General features: G+C 40.4%; 1 protein-coding gene across 1 annotated transcript in view; it reads left to right on the forward strand.

Moving 5' to 3' along the window:
• SKOR2 (SKI family transcriptional corepressor 2) overlaps positions 1-15455 on the forward strand; it is a 48683-nt gene extending 33228 nt beyond the window's left edge. The window contains 2 exon segments of the mRNA XM_038743418.1: positions 8281-8346; positions 14836-15455. Coding sequence (XP_038599346.1) covers positions 8281-8343 — 63 coding nt within the window. The 3' untranslated portion in view covers positions 8344-8346; positions 14836-15455.
• Positions 15456-17964: the final 2509 nt, after the last annotated feature.

Here is a 17964-nt window from a genome sequence, read left to right on the forward strand (position 1 = left end):
TTTTTTGCCTACGGTCTCGGGAAGTAACAGCCTATACCCTAATTTCCTGAAAAAATTGAGGTGAGACTTCATGTGGTATCAGTATATATCCCTTTAATATCCTAAAACTGTTCATGCCCTCAAGTTACTCATTTGCCATCAGTAAGAAATTTATGATCTAGAATAAGCTAATACCTCAAATGACTAGTAAATTTGTAGATGTTACAAGTAACTACTTGGAATCATTGTACACTAGATTTTCAGGAGTTTGTTTTGAGTTGACAACATATGTAATTAATCTCTGAAGTTTTGCCTCTATAATGTACATTTGGTAAATACAAAAACAATTCTCTAATTAATCATTTCCTTAAACTGAGGAAGAAGCATGATGCCAAACAAGTTTTTTTTCCCCTCGAGAATTCAAAATTATAAATACTACACAATTCAGGGATGAATCCTATATTTTCAGATTCCATATAAGAATCACATTCTCACTTGCAAGAGTAAATTCTAAACTTGACCATAATTAGCTTGCAGTATGAAGAAGGTTAGGGACCATATGGCTTCTGTCCCACTTGGTAAAATTCAAGAAGGATTGTGTAAAAAGAAAAAAAAATATTCTAAGTGTGAGAATAATAATGATAATAATAATTATGGTATTTGTTAATCTAGCAGTGATATTTATTGAACGCTTAATGTGAGCAGAGCACTGTACTCAGCACTTGGGAAAGTACAATATGACGGAGTTGGTAGAAAGTTTGTAGACACTTACCCTGCCCAAAATGAGCTTACAATCTAGAGGGGGAGACAGATATTAACGTAAATAAATAATTTATTTATATTTGTTAAGCAGTTACTATGTGTCAAGCTCTGCACTAAGCTATGGGGCAGGTGCAAGAAAATTGTCAGACACAAACCCTGCCCCATATGGAGATCACAGTCTGAGGGGAAAGGGAGAAAAGGTATTGAATATAGATGAGGAAACTGAAGCACAGAGAAGTTAAGTGAGTTGGCCCAGGTCACCCAGCAGGTAAGTGGCAGAGTAGGTATTAGAACCCAAGTCCTCTAACTCCCAGGCCCTGCTCTTACCACAAGGCCACACTGCTTCTCAAGCTCACTGTGGTCTCAGTACAGGGATTGCATTGTGTTTTCCCATCTCTCTATCAATAGGGTGCTAGTGTTACTCAGGGAACTTCATTTCAACTGCTTAACTGTGCAATGCAACTGTGAAATGCAAATACACTATTGATACAGAGATGGGAAAACCAATGGCATCCCTGTGCTCCCTGAAGCAAGTGACAGAGTAGTAAGCTTGAAAGAAACAGGAAGTGTTATTCACAGTCCTGAAAAAAACTGTGGTTTATCAAAACTGCACACATCCAGTTCTCATAACAAAGGGGCCATCAGCTTGACAATCCTCCCCTTAGATACCGACATCTTGACTGACACACATCCATTTCTTCCAACAATGCATTGTATTCTATCCAGATAGACACGTTCTCTGGAGAACATTCTCTAATGCTTCACAGCACTCTAAAATACAGAGTGAAACACACATTATAGGAGACCTGATTACACTGCGGTAGCCAAGACGGTAATCGGAAACGTGAATTTGAAGGCACAAAAATAGGTTTTGAAAAAAACGTAGTTGGCAAGGGAATCCTATAAGTGTTCAGTTAGCCCTTAACATAAGTGTTCAATTAAGCTGTGTTGCAGATGCAGTAGAAAGCAGAAAGTAGAAATTTTGTATTTGTTGGCCCTTATTTCAAAAAGATTCCACAAATATCATTTTTGCACAATCTGTTATCCTTGAGTTCAGTCGATGAGCCATGAGCATTTATCTCAATGTAAGGGTAATAATAATAATATCACCACCCCCTCAAGATTGTAAATTCATTATGGGCAGGGACTGAGTCTGCTAATTATGTTGTGTTGTACTCTCCCAAGAGCTTAAGTACAGTGCTCTGCGCAAAGTAAGTCCTCAATAAATACCACTGACTGATTGATACTGATGATGATGACAATGATAATAGCTGTGGTATTTGTTTAGCACTTTGTGCCAAGCACTATTATAAGCACTGGGGTAGATACAAGATAATCAGGTCAGACACAGTCCCTGTCCCACCCATAGGGCTCACAGCCTAATAGGGTGAACAGGTGTTGAATCCCCATTTTACAGAAGAGAAAACTGAGACACTGAAAGGTATGGTGATTTACCCAAGGTCTCACATCAGGCACGTGGAGGAGCCGGGATTAGAACCCAGGTCTTCTGGCTCCCAAGATCATCCTCTTTCCACTAGGCTTTGCTGCTTCTCAAACAATACAAAAAAAGTGTTCTCTAGCACACTTAAAACATGCTCTGATGCCATTTCAGAATGCAAGGACTTCACAGAATTTTCATGGCTTGGCATTGAAGTAGTGAAAATGACTGTAGCTCACTTTTCCAAATGTAAATACCAGTAAAAAGTACTATAGTCCTGTGAGAGGATATGGACACAGAGTGGATTCATCTAACCGTTCTTCCAGGTATATAGATTTATGCATTAGAATAATCCAATAAAAATTCAAGTCTGTTATTTAAAATGTACTGGAAAAGCACTTTTAAATCCCTTTGACTTTTTCTAAACCAAATTTCATGAAATATTAAAAAGAGATTTATTCTAACTTAGGGCTAAGTGCAAGATTATTTTGAAAAATGAGCCAATGCATCTGAGAAAGAAATATTTTAGTGTGGTAATCTTTAGTATTCACCCCCACAAATTAATAATGGCAAATAGAAAGTTCGACAAATTGACAAGCCCACCACAGTTTAGAACTGAAACAGAACAGAATAAATTTCAGGAGGGTGAAATTTTTTTCCCCAGACGTTTTTCTAAGGGCCTGATGAGTGTGGCCTACAGTATTACAAAAATGACATCTGAGAGAGAGCTATTGTAATACAGTGAATGTCGGTCCTTTCATCGGTCTTCCGTGTATTAGCTAACTTTGTAGGTTTGCCGAAGACAAGCCTTTTCTTCATCACAGTTCTTGAACGACACTGTGAAACTGCAATGCAGAGCACATGATAAATGGTTAAACCGAAACATTAATTCCTTGAATTTACTGGATTATTACACTGATGCACTGAGGAAATGTATTAGTCTCGAAGTGCCCTCTGCTGTTTTTCCAGTTAGCTGCACTGCAGCCTGTCTGGACCAAAAAAAAAAACAGCCTGAAAGCTCTTCATTAAAAGCCTCAATTAAAATAATGTCCAATCAATAGATTAAACTCTAGTGCTTCATTCAAAGATCAGTTTACAACTTCCCAATCTGCAGCAGTGGTGTGTCTTTATCATTTCTACATCAGGATCTGCTGGCAGGTGGGCAAGCTTTTTCACTGGGCTTTCTCCGGCTCTAGCTAATGGGAATTAGCCCAGGATTTTTCTGCTGAACAAGAACGGACCACCTCATGCCAGACATTCTAAAAGTCGAATACCTCTCCCCTCAGAAAACTGAAGGTAGATGAGTTTCTTGTGGATACTAACTTCCTATAAGTCAGAACCTTTCATTGGAGGACTCTAAACCCTACCTGATTCATCCAGTTCCATTTCAGTAAGGAAAAACCTGCCAGTCAGCAGATTGAGGATCATAACTGGACTTCCAAGGTACCATGTATTAACTGCTGTTCTTAGGAAAGACTCTCAAAAAATAAATGGGCTTCTCTCCGAGTCTATATTTTTTCCCACTAATTTTTCATTTTAATTCTCCATCATATAGTGGAACTGGATATCCAACAGAGTAATTCCTGTGTAAACCTAATTACTAATCATGCTTTTCTCTGTTGGTCAAGCTCGTAAAAGTTGAGAGCACTGGGGTTGTATATAGAAATTAACTATTTACTTTAGTATCTGTCTTCCCTCCTGGAAATGTAAGCTCTTTGAGGGCTGGGATCACATTTACTAACTCTCCTGTCAGCTCCCAAGTGCCTAATACAGTGCACTGCATAGCGGAGGTGTTCGATTGATTAAAAAGTTGTCCACTTGTCCACTTTGCTAAAGTTTCTACTCTCTCGCCCTTCACTTTTGACTTGCTTGCTGCAGTTTCTACTCTCTCTCCCTTCACTTTTGATTTGCCTGGAAATGACTGAAAAACTTAGCTACCCTATAAATGAATGTCATTCAATTATTCCTCTTGTCTTTCTGACAATCTAAATGGTAACAGCTTCATTTGTAGCTTGTGGAGGGGTAGGAATATTCAGAACGAAAGGGAAGTCACTGAAAGTCGCTCCAGCGGGAAATATTTTTCTGAAGAAAATAACTTATTGAACATCCTGAATCCTAAAATTCCCAACTCCCTAATTCACAATGTATGCTTTAGGTCTTTAATGAATCAATTTAAGGTATTTATTGAGTGCCTACTCTATGTAAGGCACTGTACTAAGTACACGGGAGAGTAAAATAGAATTAGTAGACATGATCTCTGTGTTCAAGGAGCTTACAATCTAGCGAGGGAGATGGACACCAAAATAAATTACAGGCAAGAAGAAAAATAAAGTATAAAGATATGTATATAGGTACTGTGTGGCGTTGTGAGTACTTAAGTGATGGCAGGGAAGTGCTGAAATGGCAGTTGGAAATACAAGGAGATTTGGAATGAATTTCAGAAAAACGTTCAAGATGGGGGGTCAGTAGTTTGTCAGATATGAAATGGGAGATAGTTCTAGGAAGAGGAGAAGACATGAGCAAAAGATTGGTGCTAGAAGAGATTAGCGTGAAAAATGAGTGAGAAGGTTAGCTTGAAGGAAAGGAAGAGTGCAAGCTGGGGTGTAGTAGGAAAAGAGAGTTGATGAGTAGAAAAGGGAGATACAAGTTTTGGGGGGATTAACACCACTGGCAGGTAAATGAGCAACCTCTGAGGGCTTTTAAGGAGTAGCTAGACACTTGCAGAATTCTGTTTTAAAAAATGATCTAAGCAGCAAGGGGAAGCATAGACGGAAGAGGGGAGAGACTGGCGGTCAAGAGATCAGTGAAGAGGCTGGTACCATAGTCAAGCCAGGTTATGGACAAGTATCTAGTCTGCTGTGGTGGCCATTTGAGTGAAGAGGAAGGGGAGGATTCCTGAAATAGTGTAAAGAAAGAACTGACAGGATTTGGTGACAGATTGAATAAGGGATTTAAAAGAGATGGAAGAGTCAAGAATAATGCCAATGCAGGTCACTTCACTTCTCTGTGCCTCAGTTACCTCATCTGTAAAATGGAGATTTTAGACTGTGAGCCACGTGGGACAGGGACTATGTCCAACGTGACTACCTCGTATCTACCCTAGCTCTTAGAACAGTGCCTGGCACAAAGTAAGCACTTAATAAAGACTATTATTAATATTATTATTGCTGAGTGTCTGAACTAGGTGCTTGGGAATATACACTCTGCTGTCCTCAAGGAGTTTACACTGCTTAGGGTGACTCATGGGATGACATTAATGGGGTGGTGGCTATTTAGGAGGGCCAAGAAGTGGGGAGGAGTGTGGTTTAGCAGATTTGAGAGGAGAGGAAGTTCCAAGCAGGGAAAAGGGTGTCGACTGGAGGCAGAAGAACCAAGAGCAAAGTACCATTAGGAGATTAGGGAGCTGGGATGTAACCAGAGTAGAGTGAGAAACAGCATGGCCTAGTGGAAATGGAAACAGATGTAAATACAAAGTGTATGTGTGTGTGTGTGTGTGTGTGTGTGTACATATGCACACAATTGAAATAATAAGTAATAGCAATAACGGCAAAAACATAGATACAACTAACAAATACAAAAATAAACCTAAAATTAATAATGAGTAAAGACATTGGATAATAGTAATGATAATGTAATGGTATTTATTAAGCACCCATTGGGTGCAATGCACATAATGCACTTGTCTGCTGTGTGACCTTGGGCAAGTCACTTAACTTCTCTGTGCCTTGGTTATCTCATCTGTAAAATGGGGATTGACACTGCTAGCCCCACATGAGACAAGGACTGTGTCCAGGCTGATTTGCTTGTATCCACCCCAGTGCTTAATACAGTGCCTAGCACACGATAAGCACTTAGTAAATACCACCATTACTATTATTATCATTAATGATGATAATGATAACAGTAACAAATACCACTAAAAAAAAAGACTAGAGAGTTAAGAAGGAGAAAGGTGGTGGAAAACCTCGAATCTCACAGTCTCAAGCCCTTGGTAAGGTGCAACAAAACTCCACCAGGCGCTTACACTCTCCTGGGATAAACCGACAGAAAAATCAGAATAAGCAAGAGTACAATTGAATGTACATTCATACACAGATCCTGAGGATAATAATAATATTTGTGGTATTTGTTAAGCGCTTAGCATGTGCCAAGTATTGTTCTAAACGCTGGGGTAGATACAGGGTAATCAGGTTGTCCCATATGGGACTCAAAGTTTTAATCCCCATTTTACAGATGAGGTAATTGAGGCACAGAGAAGTTAAGTGACTTGTCCAAGGTCACACAGCAGACAAGTGGTGGAGCTGTGATTCGAACCCACATCCTCTGACTCCCAAGCCCATGCTCTTTCCACGCTGCTTCTCTACTGAGGATAAATTTATAAGTGCTACAGGTGGTTGTTGGGTCGATATGAAGTGAGGTGTTGCAAATTCACTGGGAAGGTTTGTTGGAGGAGATAACACCGTGGGAGGACTTGAAGTTGGGGAAAAACATAGTCGGTTGGATTTGGGGAGGGAGGGAATTCCATGCCAGGGGAACTTGAGAAAGGGGATAGAGGAGGGAGAGTTGAGAATGAGATAAATTTGAATCTGGGAGTATGGTGAGTTTGGGAGAAGCAAAGAGTGGAAGCCAGGGAGAGTTGGTGGAGAGTCTTGAAGCTGACTGTGAAGAAATGAAGAGATCTGTACATAAGTGCTTAGGGTGACTTATGGGATGACATTAATGGGGTGGTGGCTATTTAGGAGGGCCAAGAAGTGGGGAGGAGTGTGGTTTAGCAGATTTGAGAGGAGAGGAAGTTCCAAGTAGGGAAAAGGGTGTCGCTTGGAGGCAGAAGTACCATTAGGAGATGAGGGAGCTGGGATGTAACCAGAGTAGAGTGAGAAACAGCATGGCCTAGTGGAAAGAGCAAGGGCCTGAGAGTCAGAAGGACATAGGTTCTAATCCCAGCTCTGCCACTTGTCTCTTCTGTGACCTTGGACAAGTCACTTAACTTCTCTGTGCCTCAGTTACTTCATCTGTAAAATGGAGACTGACCGTGAGCCCCATGTGGGACACAGACTGTGTCCAACCTAATTAGCTTGTATCTACCCTAGCACTTAATATAGTGCCTGGCACATAGTAGAGTGCTTAACAAATACCATTTTTAAAATAATTTAATTTTTAAAAACCTTGAGACTGACAGTTCTTTGTTTTTGTTTACGGTGGAGAGAAATGGTTACCTAATGGAGGTTTTTGAGGAGAGAGATGTGTCTTGAATGTCATTTTAGAAAGGTGTCTGAGCAACTAAATATGGGATAGACTTATGGAGGGGAGAGGCAGAGATAGAAAAACCAGTAAAGAGGCTGATGCAAAAATCCAGCCAGGAAATAATGAGGGCTTGAACCAGGGTGGAAAGGAAGGAGCAGATCTGGTAAACATAAAATACTGGCAAGAATCACCTCATCTTGATTAGCTTATAGGCCTGAGAATCATTCTGTTGCTTTACTACCATGTTGGAAATGTAGGGGAACTGTGTGCAAATAAAGAAAACCATTTCTGTACTCTTCACTGCTTTTACATTCCAAAGTAACTTTCACATGGCTTTACTAATGATTCTGATGGTGACAAATTCAATAGAGAAGCAGTATGGTCTAATGCTTACAGTTATGCCCTGAAAATCTGGATTCTGATCCTAGGTTTGGTTTCAGACTTTGGACAAGTTCTTTCAAAACTTTTCCAACTGTAGACACAAGAAAGCAATATTTGTTGACAAGGGTTTTAAGCTCTTAAACATAAAGCCACATCATCTCTATGTGTCACTTTTCCCTGCCATCCATTTCAGCATCTGATCTTCCCTGTGATGCACAATTTCTTCCAGATGGGTGGATTTTGATATTTAGACAGCATACAACTCACTTCTGGCCAAAATATTTTATGAGGATTGTTGTTGTTTTCCTTGTTCCAGTAAATGAAAATCCTCTTGTTTCAGCCAGCTTTTCCCATGTAACCAGAGGGAAGGAAAAAAATCAGCTCAAAGGACATGGAGGAATAAAAAAATCTTTAGTAAATACTTTGTTATCCAAATCTTAATTTACCCAGATGGTTTCTGTTGTGTTTCTCCACAGATCCCCTATGCAGCAAGCTTGATCAGGAAAGAAAAGCTTGGCACACATCTTAGCAAAAGTTAAAAGGTGAGAAAGCCAGAAGAAAAATTCTGCCTTGTTCATCTGACTCATCCTTGTTTTGTGAATAAGCATGCCTTATCCATCTGAATCATCCTTATTTTGTGATTGCCCTCTTTTAGCGCATGTGAACTCATCCAGAGGTATGAAAAGTGCCTATTGGACAATTCTGCTTGGCAGTGCAAGCATGAATGTGAAAAATAAATTGCACAATCTAAATGCTTCCCAGTACTCTGATGCAGCCTGTCGCTTTGAAAGCTACAGCCTGGAAATTCTAGGGGTGCCTCATATTCTTATTAAATTAGTTAAAACTAGCACTTTTATCCTTTCCTCAACTTGGAAAGGGGTTCCAGTGAACTGCTGAGAGGATCAAACACAGACTGAAGGAATGTGGGCAGAGTGGGGAAAATGGCCTTTTTAGCCTTCTGTTTTCTTTCAGGCTGATAATTCCTGCCTTCCGGAATTTATCTCCACATGGGGAGTTCACCTACCTACTCCTTTCTGGTTGATGTTCCAACCCTGGCAGTACTGAAAATGACAAGTGGCATCTCCTAGCATTATGGAGTTGTTAAATTACACTCTTGAAGCTCAATTGCTAAATGCAAGATACCACTCAACTGTTTTAGATTTCAATTTTTGTGCTTTCTGCAGAATTGGGATACGAAGAGACAACAGGCACATGGTTTCCAGTATAATCTTACAATTACAGTAGCACATTACAGTGTGCTAGAACCTGGCTTGTGGAATTGCACAAAGCCAAGTTGAATCGTGGAATGCAGACAGGAGTAGTCCCCACGTGAGCTGCTGAGCAGGACAAGTTTTGTTCAATAATCAGAATTCTTTCTTCCATTTTTTCCCATTCCTATTAAAATGGGACTTTCCATCACTATTCTTGAGGAAGGCTAATAAGATTGTGAAGTGTTTCCTTATTACTCTTTCCTCATTTTCATTCCTCTAATTTTGACAGACAGGAGTTCACGATCTCCACTGACACCAGTAGAGCTGTTCATGTTTTCCCAATAGCATTACCGTAATACCTCATATCATATACAGTCAGTTCTCTCAGGTAAATGTGAATTTGAAGTGGGTGAGGTGGGCCTGGAGCCAGGATTTCCTGCAGCAGGGCTCTGCGGGCATGCAGGAGAGGAGGAAGCATATCATAGAAGGGTTAGAGGTTGGTGATGCAGGGATTGGGAGCAAGACAGAGAAGGCAGAGTTGAGGATATGGATTTGTGTACCAAGGGAGGAGATTTAGAAGAGAGTCTTCCTGGGCCTGAGTAGGTGTGGTCTAGTGATGGGAGGTCTCTGTTGGGGGAGAGGACAGTTCTACAGAAAGGGGGTGCATAGCTGAGAAGACAGGTTGTGTAGAAGATGTTGTGGCTGGAGAGTGGTAATTACCCAAGGGAGAAAGGGATTTGCTTACATTCATGCAATGTGCCAGTTGCAAAGTCAGAAACAGTGATCACTTCTGACCTCAGGTCCCATGGCTTACCCATCTCTCGAACCGATTTCCTCTCTTCTGCCTTTGTAGATGCCTATTTGTGTCTGATTTACTTTTTTGAATATCACTTCCTTCTTTGAATTTCAACAGAAATGCTCAGATTTGAATCGCTATTGGTTTCATCTTGCTGATATCCTAGTTTGATGACCATGTGACTGTTTCACCCACTCATTTTGTTTCCTGAGCTACCTTAATGCAATTTCTTTTCATAAGACGGTAATAAGCAAAGACATTCTAATTCAAAGCAAGAGTCCATCTGTCTCTGACAGTGGTAGCAAAGAATTTTTGGAGGAGCAGTGTGATGGGATAATAATAATAATAATAATGGCATTTGTTAAGCACTTACTATGTGCCAGGAACTGTTCTAAGCACCAGAGTAGATACAAGGTAATCAGATTGGACCCTGTCCCACATAAGGCTCACAGTCTCGATCCCCATTTTACAGATGAGATAACTGAGTCACAGAGAACTGAAGTGACTTGCCTAAGGTCACAGAGCAGGCAAGTGGTGGAGCTGGGATAGCCTCCTAGATATCCATCTTTATGGTTATGGATGCACTATCTGACATTCCTAATTTTTTTTTCTAACAACCTACCCTAGACTTATTGTCCACGTATCTAGCCACCTACCCCTTTTCAAGACTTCTAACATTCCTTTCACATGAGCTGAAAGCCATAAAACATTCACAGGATTTGTATACATCCAGGCTCTTTTTGTATTGATCCCTTTGCTTGCCCCTCTCTCCTGTCATTTCCTGAGACTGTGAGCCCCATGAGGGACAGGGGCCGTGTCCAACCTGTTTACCAAGTCATTAGTACAGTGCTTGCCACATAGTAAGCTCTTAACTAATACCCCTATTATTATTGTTATTATTTCATGTCTCTTCATTATTCCACCTCTCTTCAACACCTCTCCTGATTCTCTTGTCTCCTTTCCTTTATTTCTTCCACCTCTTCATTTGTCATTCCCCTCCCTCTACTTTCTCTCTGAGCCCCCTTCCTGTTTCTCCCTCTTCTCCCTTCTATTTTATTTCAATCTCTCTCATTTCTTCTCAGCTTCCCTTCTTCTTCCCAAGTTTTCTCCATCTCTCTCCCACTTCCCACTATCCCTAACCTGCCTGGCTCTCTTGACCCTTCCTTTCCCTCTTCTAAGGGGTAAAGCAGTGGAAACAGCAGGCCCTGTCTGTGCCACCCAAATCTGGCTGGCTCTAAGCCCTTCCCATCCATCCTAAGCATTCATTCATTCATTTATCCCTTCAGTCGTATTTATTGAGGGCTTACTGTGTGCAGAGCACTGTACTAAGCACTTGGGAGAGTACAATACAACAATAAACAGATACATTCCCTCAAGGCTTGCTCAGAAAGCACAACCACCAACTGGGACCAAAATCTGCAAAGACAGAGGTCATTGTATGTCCCTCAGAAAGTAAAAAATGGTGTGTCGGGGCGGAGTCCTAAAAAAGGAAGCAGTGAGACTCAGAATCCCAGACAGTGTTTTTTGAGTGTTGGGTCTGACCATCATCATCAATCGCATTTATTGAGCGCTTACTATGTGCAGAGCACAGCCCATTGCTATCATTCCTGGTTGGGGTAAGGGATTTAGGGTGCAAACTATGATGATGACAGGCGCTATACATGGAGCCCAGCGTCAGTCAGTGAATCACAATTATTGCGTGCTTACTGTGTGCACAGCACACAATATAACAATATAATATAACAATATAACAGAAATGTGCCCGGCCCACAACGAGCTTACTGTCTAATGGGGGAGGCAGACATTAATATAAATGTTAATTTATATTAATGGCTTGGAGTCACCCCAACTCATTGCCCTTAGGAGTCTGAATTCCCCCTTTGGGGGCTCCTCTACAGCTGTTGAATTGAACAATCACAGAGGGTTACAGGCTTTGCCAGCTACATCTGTTCTGATCTACAGACAGAGATTCAGAGCATTATCAATAATTTATAGATGATCACAATGTCTCAGGGAACAGAGGCCATGCAATATTACATTACTAGGCTCATTCACAAGTACCTTGATAATTCCCGAAGGAATCTAAAAAAAAATGGATAAAACAGTGGATTGGGTTTTTGATTCATTGTTAAGCATTTTCTGTTGTCTGCCCATGTGACCCTTAATCTACCCTCTCTTTTTTGGTAAAGCACTTTTACCAAGGGGTTTTGCTAAGATCACAGATGGTAGCACCTCATGTGTATGTGGAGGGAACAAGGATTGATGCTTCTTAGGAATGGATGCTTTCCTCATGCTGGTTTTGTCTCTGTGTCACACCGTCCCCACAGACAACAGGGATTTCTCTAAGTAGACCCTAGTGCTTTTGGAAGATTAGTGGTTACTTAAATGCTAAGCTAAATCAGTCAAGCAGAGAATCACAACCATATTGTTAGAGGCAGCTTCTGAATCTCAACATTCCAGGCTGAAAGGAGTTGCCCCAAGATAAATTATAGAATAATACATCATTACACCAAGAGAGAGTGGATAACTTTGCCTGCAGAGCAACCATAGGTTACCAAATTCAAGTCTGATGCCTTAATGTCTAAGGCAAGAATGACCCTGAAGGTAAAAATGTCTCGTTGCCTCTCAGTAGATCTCACAATGAACAGTAAGAGGAAGCAGTTTTCCAACACTACACACACCACACGCTCTTGATAAACTTGGCTGAGATTACCCACTAAGCCGCTGCAAGTCTTTTTTTTTTTTTTTGCTTCATTAGATTTGACCCTACTCTTCTTCCAAGATGCTCCAGGGGCACACTCATTTAGAAGCTCTACACCCAACTAGAAGTCAATTTCCGGAGAAAATTTGAAGATGGTGTCTATGGATGTCAATTTATCTGTGGGACTATTCTTCCTGTTTACCTTTTTTGCTACATCTCCTGTAGCATAAAACACATTGTCCATAAATCCTGAAGCACAGGGTCAGTTAAATTTATCAGCGTTTTCATCTGTTCTCTTTTCCAAACAACTCAGACCTTATCTAAATATATGCAACTGATTATCACAAGTTCCTTCCATCATAAGTATGGAGCGACTTGGTTTGGATCATGGAAGGAAGCAAAACATATTTTGGTTCTTAACCTGCATTTTACCTGGGGAGAAACTGAGTCCCTTGCCCAACATCAATAAGCAAATTCATGATAAAACTGATTGCCAAATTGTTCAAGGAAATTGAACATGTTCTTTTGAACCTCACTTCAATGTTCTGTTTACTGCTCCAATGTCTCTCTTTGTACCAAGAGACTGCATTTTAAAAGAAATCTAGAGGTCAGGTTCTTCCCTGAAGATATGAACAGCCACTAGGAATTTGCTCTGATACGTGTCTTCTGAACTGACTGAGAACTTTGAATCATTCATTCATTCATTCAATCGTATTTATTGAGCGCTTACTGTGTGCAGAGCACTGTATTAAGCGCTTGGGAAGTACAAATCGGCAACATATAGAGACGGTCTTAGCTCTGTTAGAGATTTTGGTAGATGGAGTTTCTTTTGAAACACATTACATTCCTACTTACAATCAGATAAATATCCTCTTATTTATTTATATTATTTTTTAAGCACTTACTATGCAACAAACAGTGCAAGTGCTGGGATAGATACAAGTTAATCAGGTAGGACACAGTCTCTGTCCCACATGGGGCTCACAGTCTTAAGTAGAAGGGAAAATAGGTTAATTGAATCCCCATTTTGCAGATGAGGAAATTTAGGCTCATAGAAGTTAAGTGACTTGCTCAAGTTATCACAGCCAGCAAATGACAAAACAGAGATTAGAACCCAGTTCCCCTGATTCCCAGGCCCATCCTCTTTCTACTGGGTCATGCTGTTTCCCAAAAATTATTCATGAATTATATTAGTTTTCTGTTTTCTCTGTGGAATACAAACAACCCTAACAAATATTCAAAGCTATCAAGACCTAAAAAGAGTAGAAAAATGCGGTAAACTGACTATTCTCTCTGGTACATATCACATATGGAACGAGGATAAAGAGAGAATTGTAGCGAAAAAAGGTTTTCCATATAGTGTATTTATTGTTTTCTGTTTTAGAGAGACTTTAAGTATTACGATTCCTGTCTGGGGGCCTACAAGACTTAAATGAAAAGTAATCTTCTTTTCAAAATAAATTTTCAAAAATTGTAAACTGACTTTCTTAAGCTGTTGTGCCATAGTCAGTAATAAGGACTGTCTAATCCCCGTTGAACTGTTTCATTGATTCACAGTCAGAACCACACCGTAGAGAAGCAGCGTGGCTCAGTGGAGAGAGTGTGGGCTTGGGAGTCAGAGGTTGTGGGTTCTAATCCTGGCTTCCCCACTTGTCAGCTGTGTGACTTCGGACATGTCACTTCACTTCTCTGGGCCTCAGTTACCTCATCTGTAAAATGGGGATGAAGACTGTAAGCCCCACATGGGACAACCTGATTACCTTGTACCTATCCCGGTGCTTAGAACAGTGCTTGGTACATAGTAAGCGCTTAACAAATGCCATTATTATTTCAAGACAGTGAAAATAAACATATATAACTTAGAACCCACAGTAAATATTTGAAGAAAAGCAAGGAGAAGCAGCATGGCCTAGTAAATAGAGCACAGGCATGGGAGTCAGAGGACCTGGGTTCTGATCCCAGCACTGCCACTTGTCTGCTGTATAAACTTGGGTAAGTCACTTGAATTTTCTGTACCTCATTACCTCCTCTGTAAAATGGGGAATAAGACTGTGGGACATGGACTGTGTCCAACCTGATTATTTTATATCTACCCCAGTGTTTGTGCCTGGCACAAAGTAAGTGCTTAACAAATACCAATTGGAAAAAAATTAAAACATGACATTCACATGGTCACTTTTCCAATCATAACTTATAATACCAAAATTACTTTCAGGTGTGTACTCAATAGGATTCAAACGGAAGAACTAAAAGCTGAGTTTAATCAGTACTAAAACTTCTTTTTTTGTTGTTTATATTTTGTTTGTTTGTTTTTTAATCGCAGGAGCACGGGACTATCTGCAATTGCCCTTTTGTAAGATATAACCTACCACTGAGCAATCTGACCTGTATAAAGACTGAAAATTGAAAGGGCTCGGGAATAAAATACAAATCAGGTTCATATGAACCCAAGGACAAAAGTGACCTCGAAGCATCATGGATAGCCATGTAAAATATAATGTAGCAGCCATGTATTAGTGGGGGGAAAAACAAGATCAGTAAATGCTTGTCACAGATATGTTGGTGGAACCAAAGTTTGAGTTTTTGTGGTTTTGGAAGGACTGCTGAACTTCATAGAGTGTGGAATATGCTTTTAATCAATTGTGCGGATAATCCATGGGAGTGATCCCTGGTCCCTTGGATGCCGTGAACACGGAGAGCACCTATGAGATCATCTTTTTGCTTTTGAATAAGTGATTCTTGGTGGAAAGGGACACAACACTTGTCCTAGGGGTTTGTCCTAAGGGTTGAAATCAAATTTTGATGGATAGGAGGGCATCAGCCATGCACTTACTGCTTTAAAAAGTGAAGTGGATAGTCTTTCAAATGGCTCCTTCACCTCTGGTACTTTGCCTGCTGTATGAATTACGATTGTATTCCTCTGGAAATATTTTACAATTTAATATTGAGTGTAATTAAGAATATAATCACTGTTATCAAAAAGGTATTTAACTCTGTTGTAGTTTCTTTATCATTCATGTGGATAAAAAAAGTCTATAATAAAAAGCTATGAAATAATAGTTGTGTTTCCATGTAGTTAAATGTACATTTGCCCGGGGAAAAACTAAGGGAAACATAATGGGCACTTTTTAGAAATATTTTGGCATAAAAAAATGTGAATAAATTTTTTTGGAAAACTGACTATCTTTAAAAATGATTATTAAATGCTTAAGTTAGCGTGTGACACCAAATGGCATGAGGCTTCTGGATCTTTCAAGGAAAGCAGACGTCGGAGATTTGTTGTAGACTTCTACATCCTTGAATTTTATTAGCAATTCATATATGATGTGCATTCCTCTGAAGCTCTGTTGAAACATTGCCTAGAAATGAGGTTGACGGGTCTACTGCTGTTAGAAATTCGGGTTTCCAGGTGAGAGAGAAACAAAGGCCATGGCCCATTGTGCTATTCTGGCCTTAGGAAATGTTGGGGTCATGGTGGTTTTTGAATTTTTTCATCCTCCAACCCACTTAGGACTCCCTTGATTCACCATGCCACTCAAAAACAGGCTGCGGTTTGTGTTTTAGACACCACCCAATCCAAGCAGCACCAACCATGCACCAAAGCACCTCAGGGCCATCCAGCAAATGGTAAAGACTAGAGTAGGCAGTAAAGCTGTCCAATTTTTTTTATAGTATTTGTTAAGCACTTACTATGTGTCAAACACTGTTCTAAGCACTGGGATAGATACAAATTAAGTAGTTAGGACACAGTCCCTGTCCCACAAAGGGCTCACAGTCTAAGTAGGAGGGAAAACGGGAGAACTGAGGCACAGAGAAGTGAAGTGACTTGCTCAAGGTCGCACAGCAGACTCATGGCAAAGCCGGGATTAGAGGCCAGGACCTCTGACTGCCAAGCCCATGTTCTTTCCACTAGCCCACGCTGTTCCCTCCTGCATCTCCAAATGGTCATACATCTTTTCAGATGTGCCTCTAAAAATAGGTTGCTTGAAAGAAGCCCAATCCTTTACCACAGTTTAATGGGAGGGAATCAATTACAGAGTCGAAACTTGGAATCCCAGAGAGAGGAGCAGTCATCGGTGACCCGACCATCTGATGTCCTGCTCTCTCTTGATCTGACGGGGACCTGAAAGAATAGTCAGCGTGTCTCACTGGGTTCTCTGAATCTGAACCGATTGGTGAAGCCATACTAATACCGCTCTGAGGTAAGCATTCTTCTCTCCAGTTTTGACATCAGGAAACCAAAGAAGAGAGGTTAAGTGACCTTTCTCAAGTCACGGAGATAGTTGTCATCGGAGGAAGGATTTAAACAGACCCAGACAACTACTGGTAGCATGAAATTCTGTTTGAAACTGATACTTAATACTTTAAAAACGATATTGCCTTGGGGTCCTAGGAAGAAAGGCACTTTAGAAGAAGAATGAATATATAGAAGTTGATGATCTCCTCCTCTGGGATTTGATGACTGTATTTGTTCATTTGTTTTTTGGTACTTGTTAAACACTTAGTATGTTCCAAGCATACTAAGCGCTGGGCTAGATACAAGATAATCAGGTTGGACACAGTCCCTTTCCCATGTGGAGCTCACAGTCTAAATCAGAGGGAGGAGGATTTAATGCCCATTTTATGGATGAGGAAATGAGGCATAGAGAAGTTAAGTGACTCACCCATGGTCACACAGCAGACACATGGTGGAGCAGGATTAGAACCCAGGACCCTAGGACCTATGACTTCCAGGCCTGTGCTCTTTCCATTTGGACATGCTGCTTTCTGTGATGCACTCAACATTATCCCCCAATTAGAATCCAAATCAGTTTACAGAGAGTCTCTCTCAAACTTGTCACCAATTTCACTAAGGTTCCATCAGCAGCATTTATTGAGCACGTACAGTGCAAGGAACGCCAGGTAAGAAGTAATAAGTAGTAAGAAGAATATACAAGGAGTAAGGATAAGTAATAAGTAGTAAGAAGAATATACAAATTCAAGACTCGATCTCCCTCTTAGTTTGATCATGATCCCCATGTGGTTCGTGTCCAACCCAATGATCTTGTATCTACCTCAGCATGGCACATAGTAAGTTCCTAAAAAATATTATCGCTATCATTATTATTATTATTGTTATTATTAATAAAAGAATCATGTAATATGGTCCCTGTCTTCAAGGACAACCATCCCAAAAGGGCACAACTGTAAATTCTTGGTCCTGAGACTACAGAACACTGCTCTTTGAAAATTCATTCTGTCAGAATCTAAAGATTAAGGGAAGTGTGGCTTTAAATATGGATAAACTTGTAATTCAAAGTCATCTAAAATGAGGGAATGACTTCAGCCAAACAAACCCCAATCCTAGGCTTATCCTCAATGTGGCTGTACTCGGACAAAGATGGGCATTTTGAAGAAGGGCGTTGCTTCAGACCCTCAAAATATTGGTGAGTACTGTACTCCTTAAGCAATT

Source organism: Tachyglossus aculeatus, chromosome 3 (assembly GCF_015852505.1).
Source record: "Tachyglossus aculeatus isolate mTacAcu1 chromosome 3, mTacAcu1.pri, whole genome shotgun sequence".
NCBI lineage: Eukaryota > Metazoa > Chordata > Mammalia > Monotremata > Tachyglossidae > Tachyglossus > Tachyglossus aculeatus.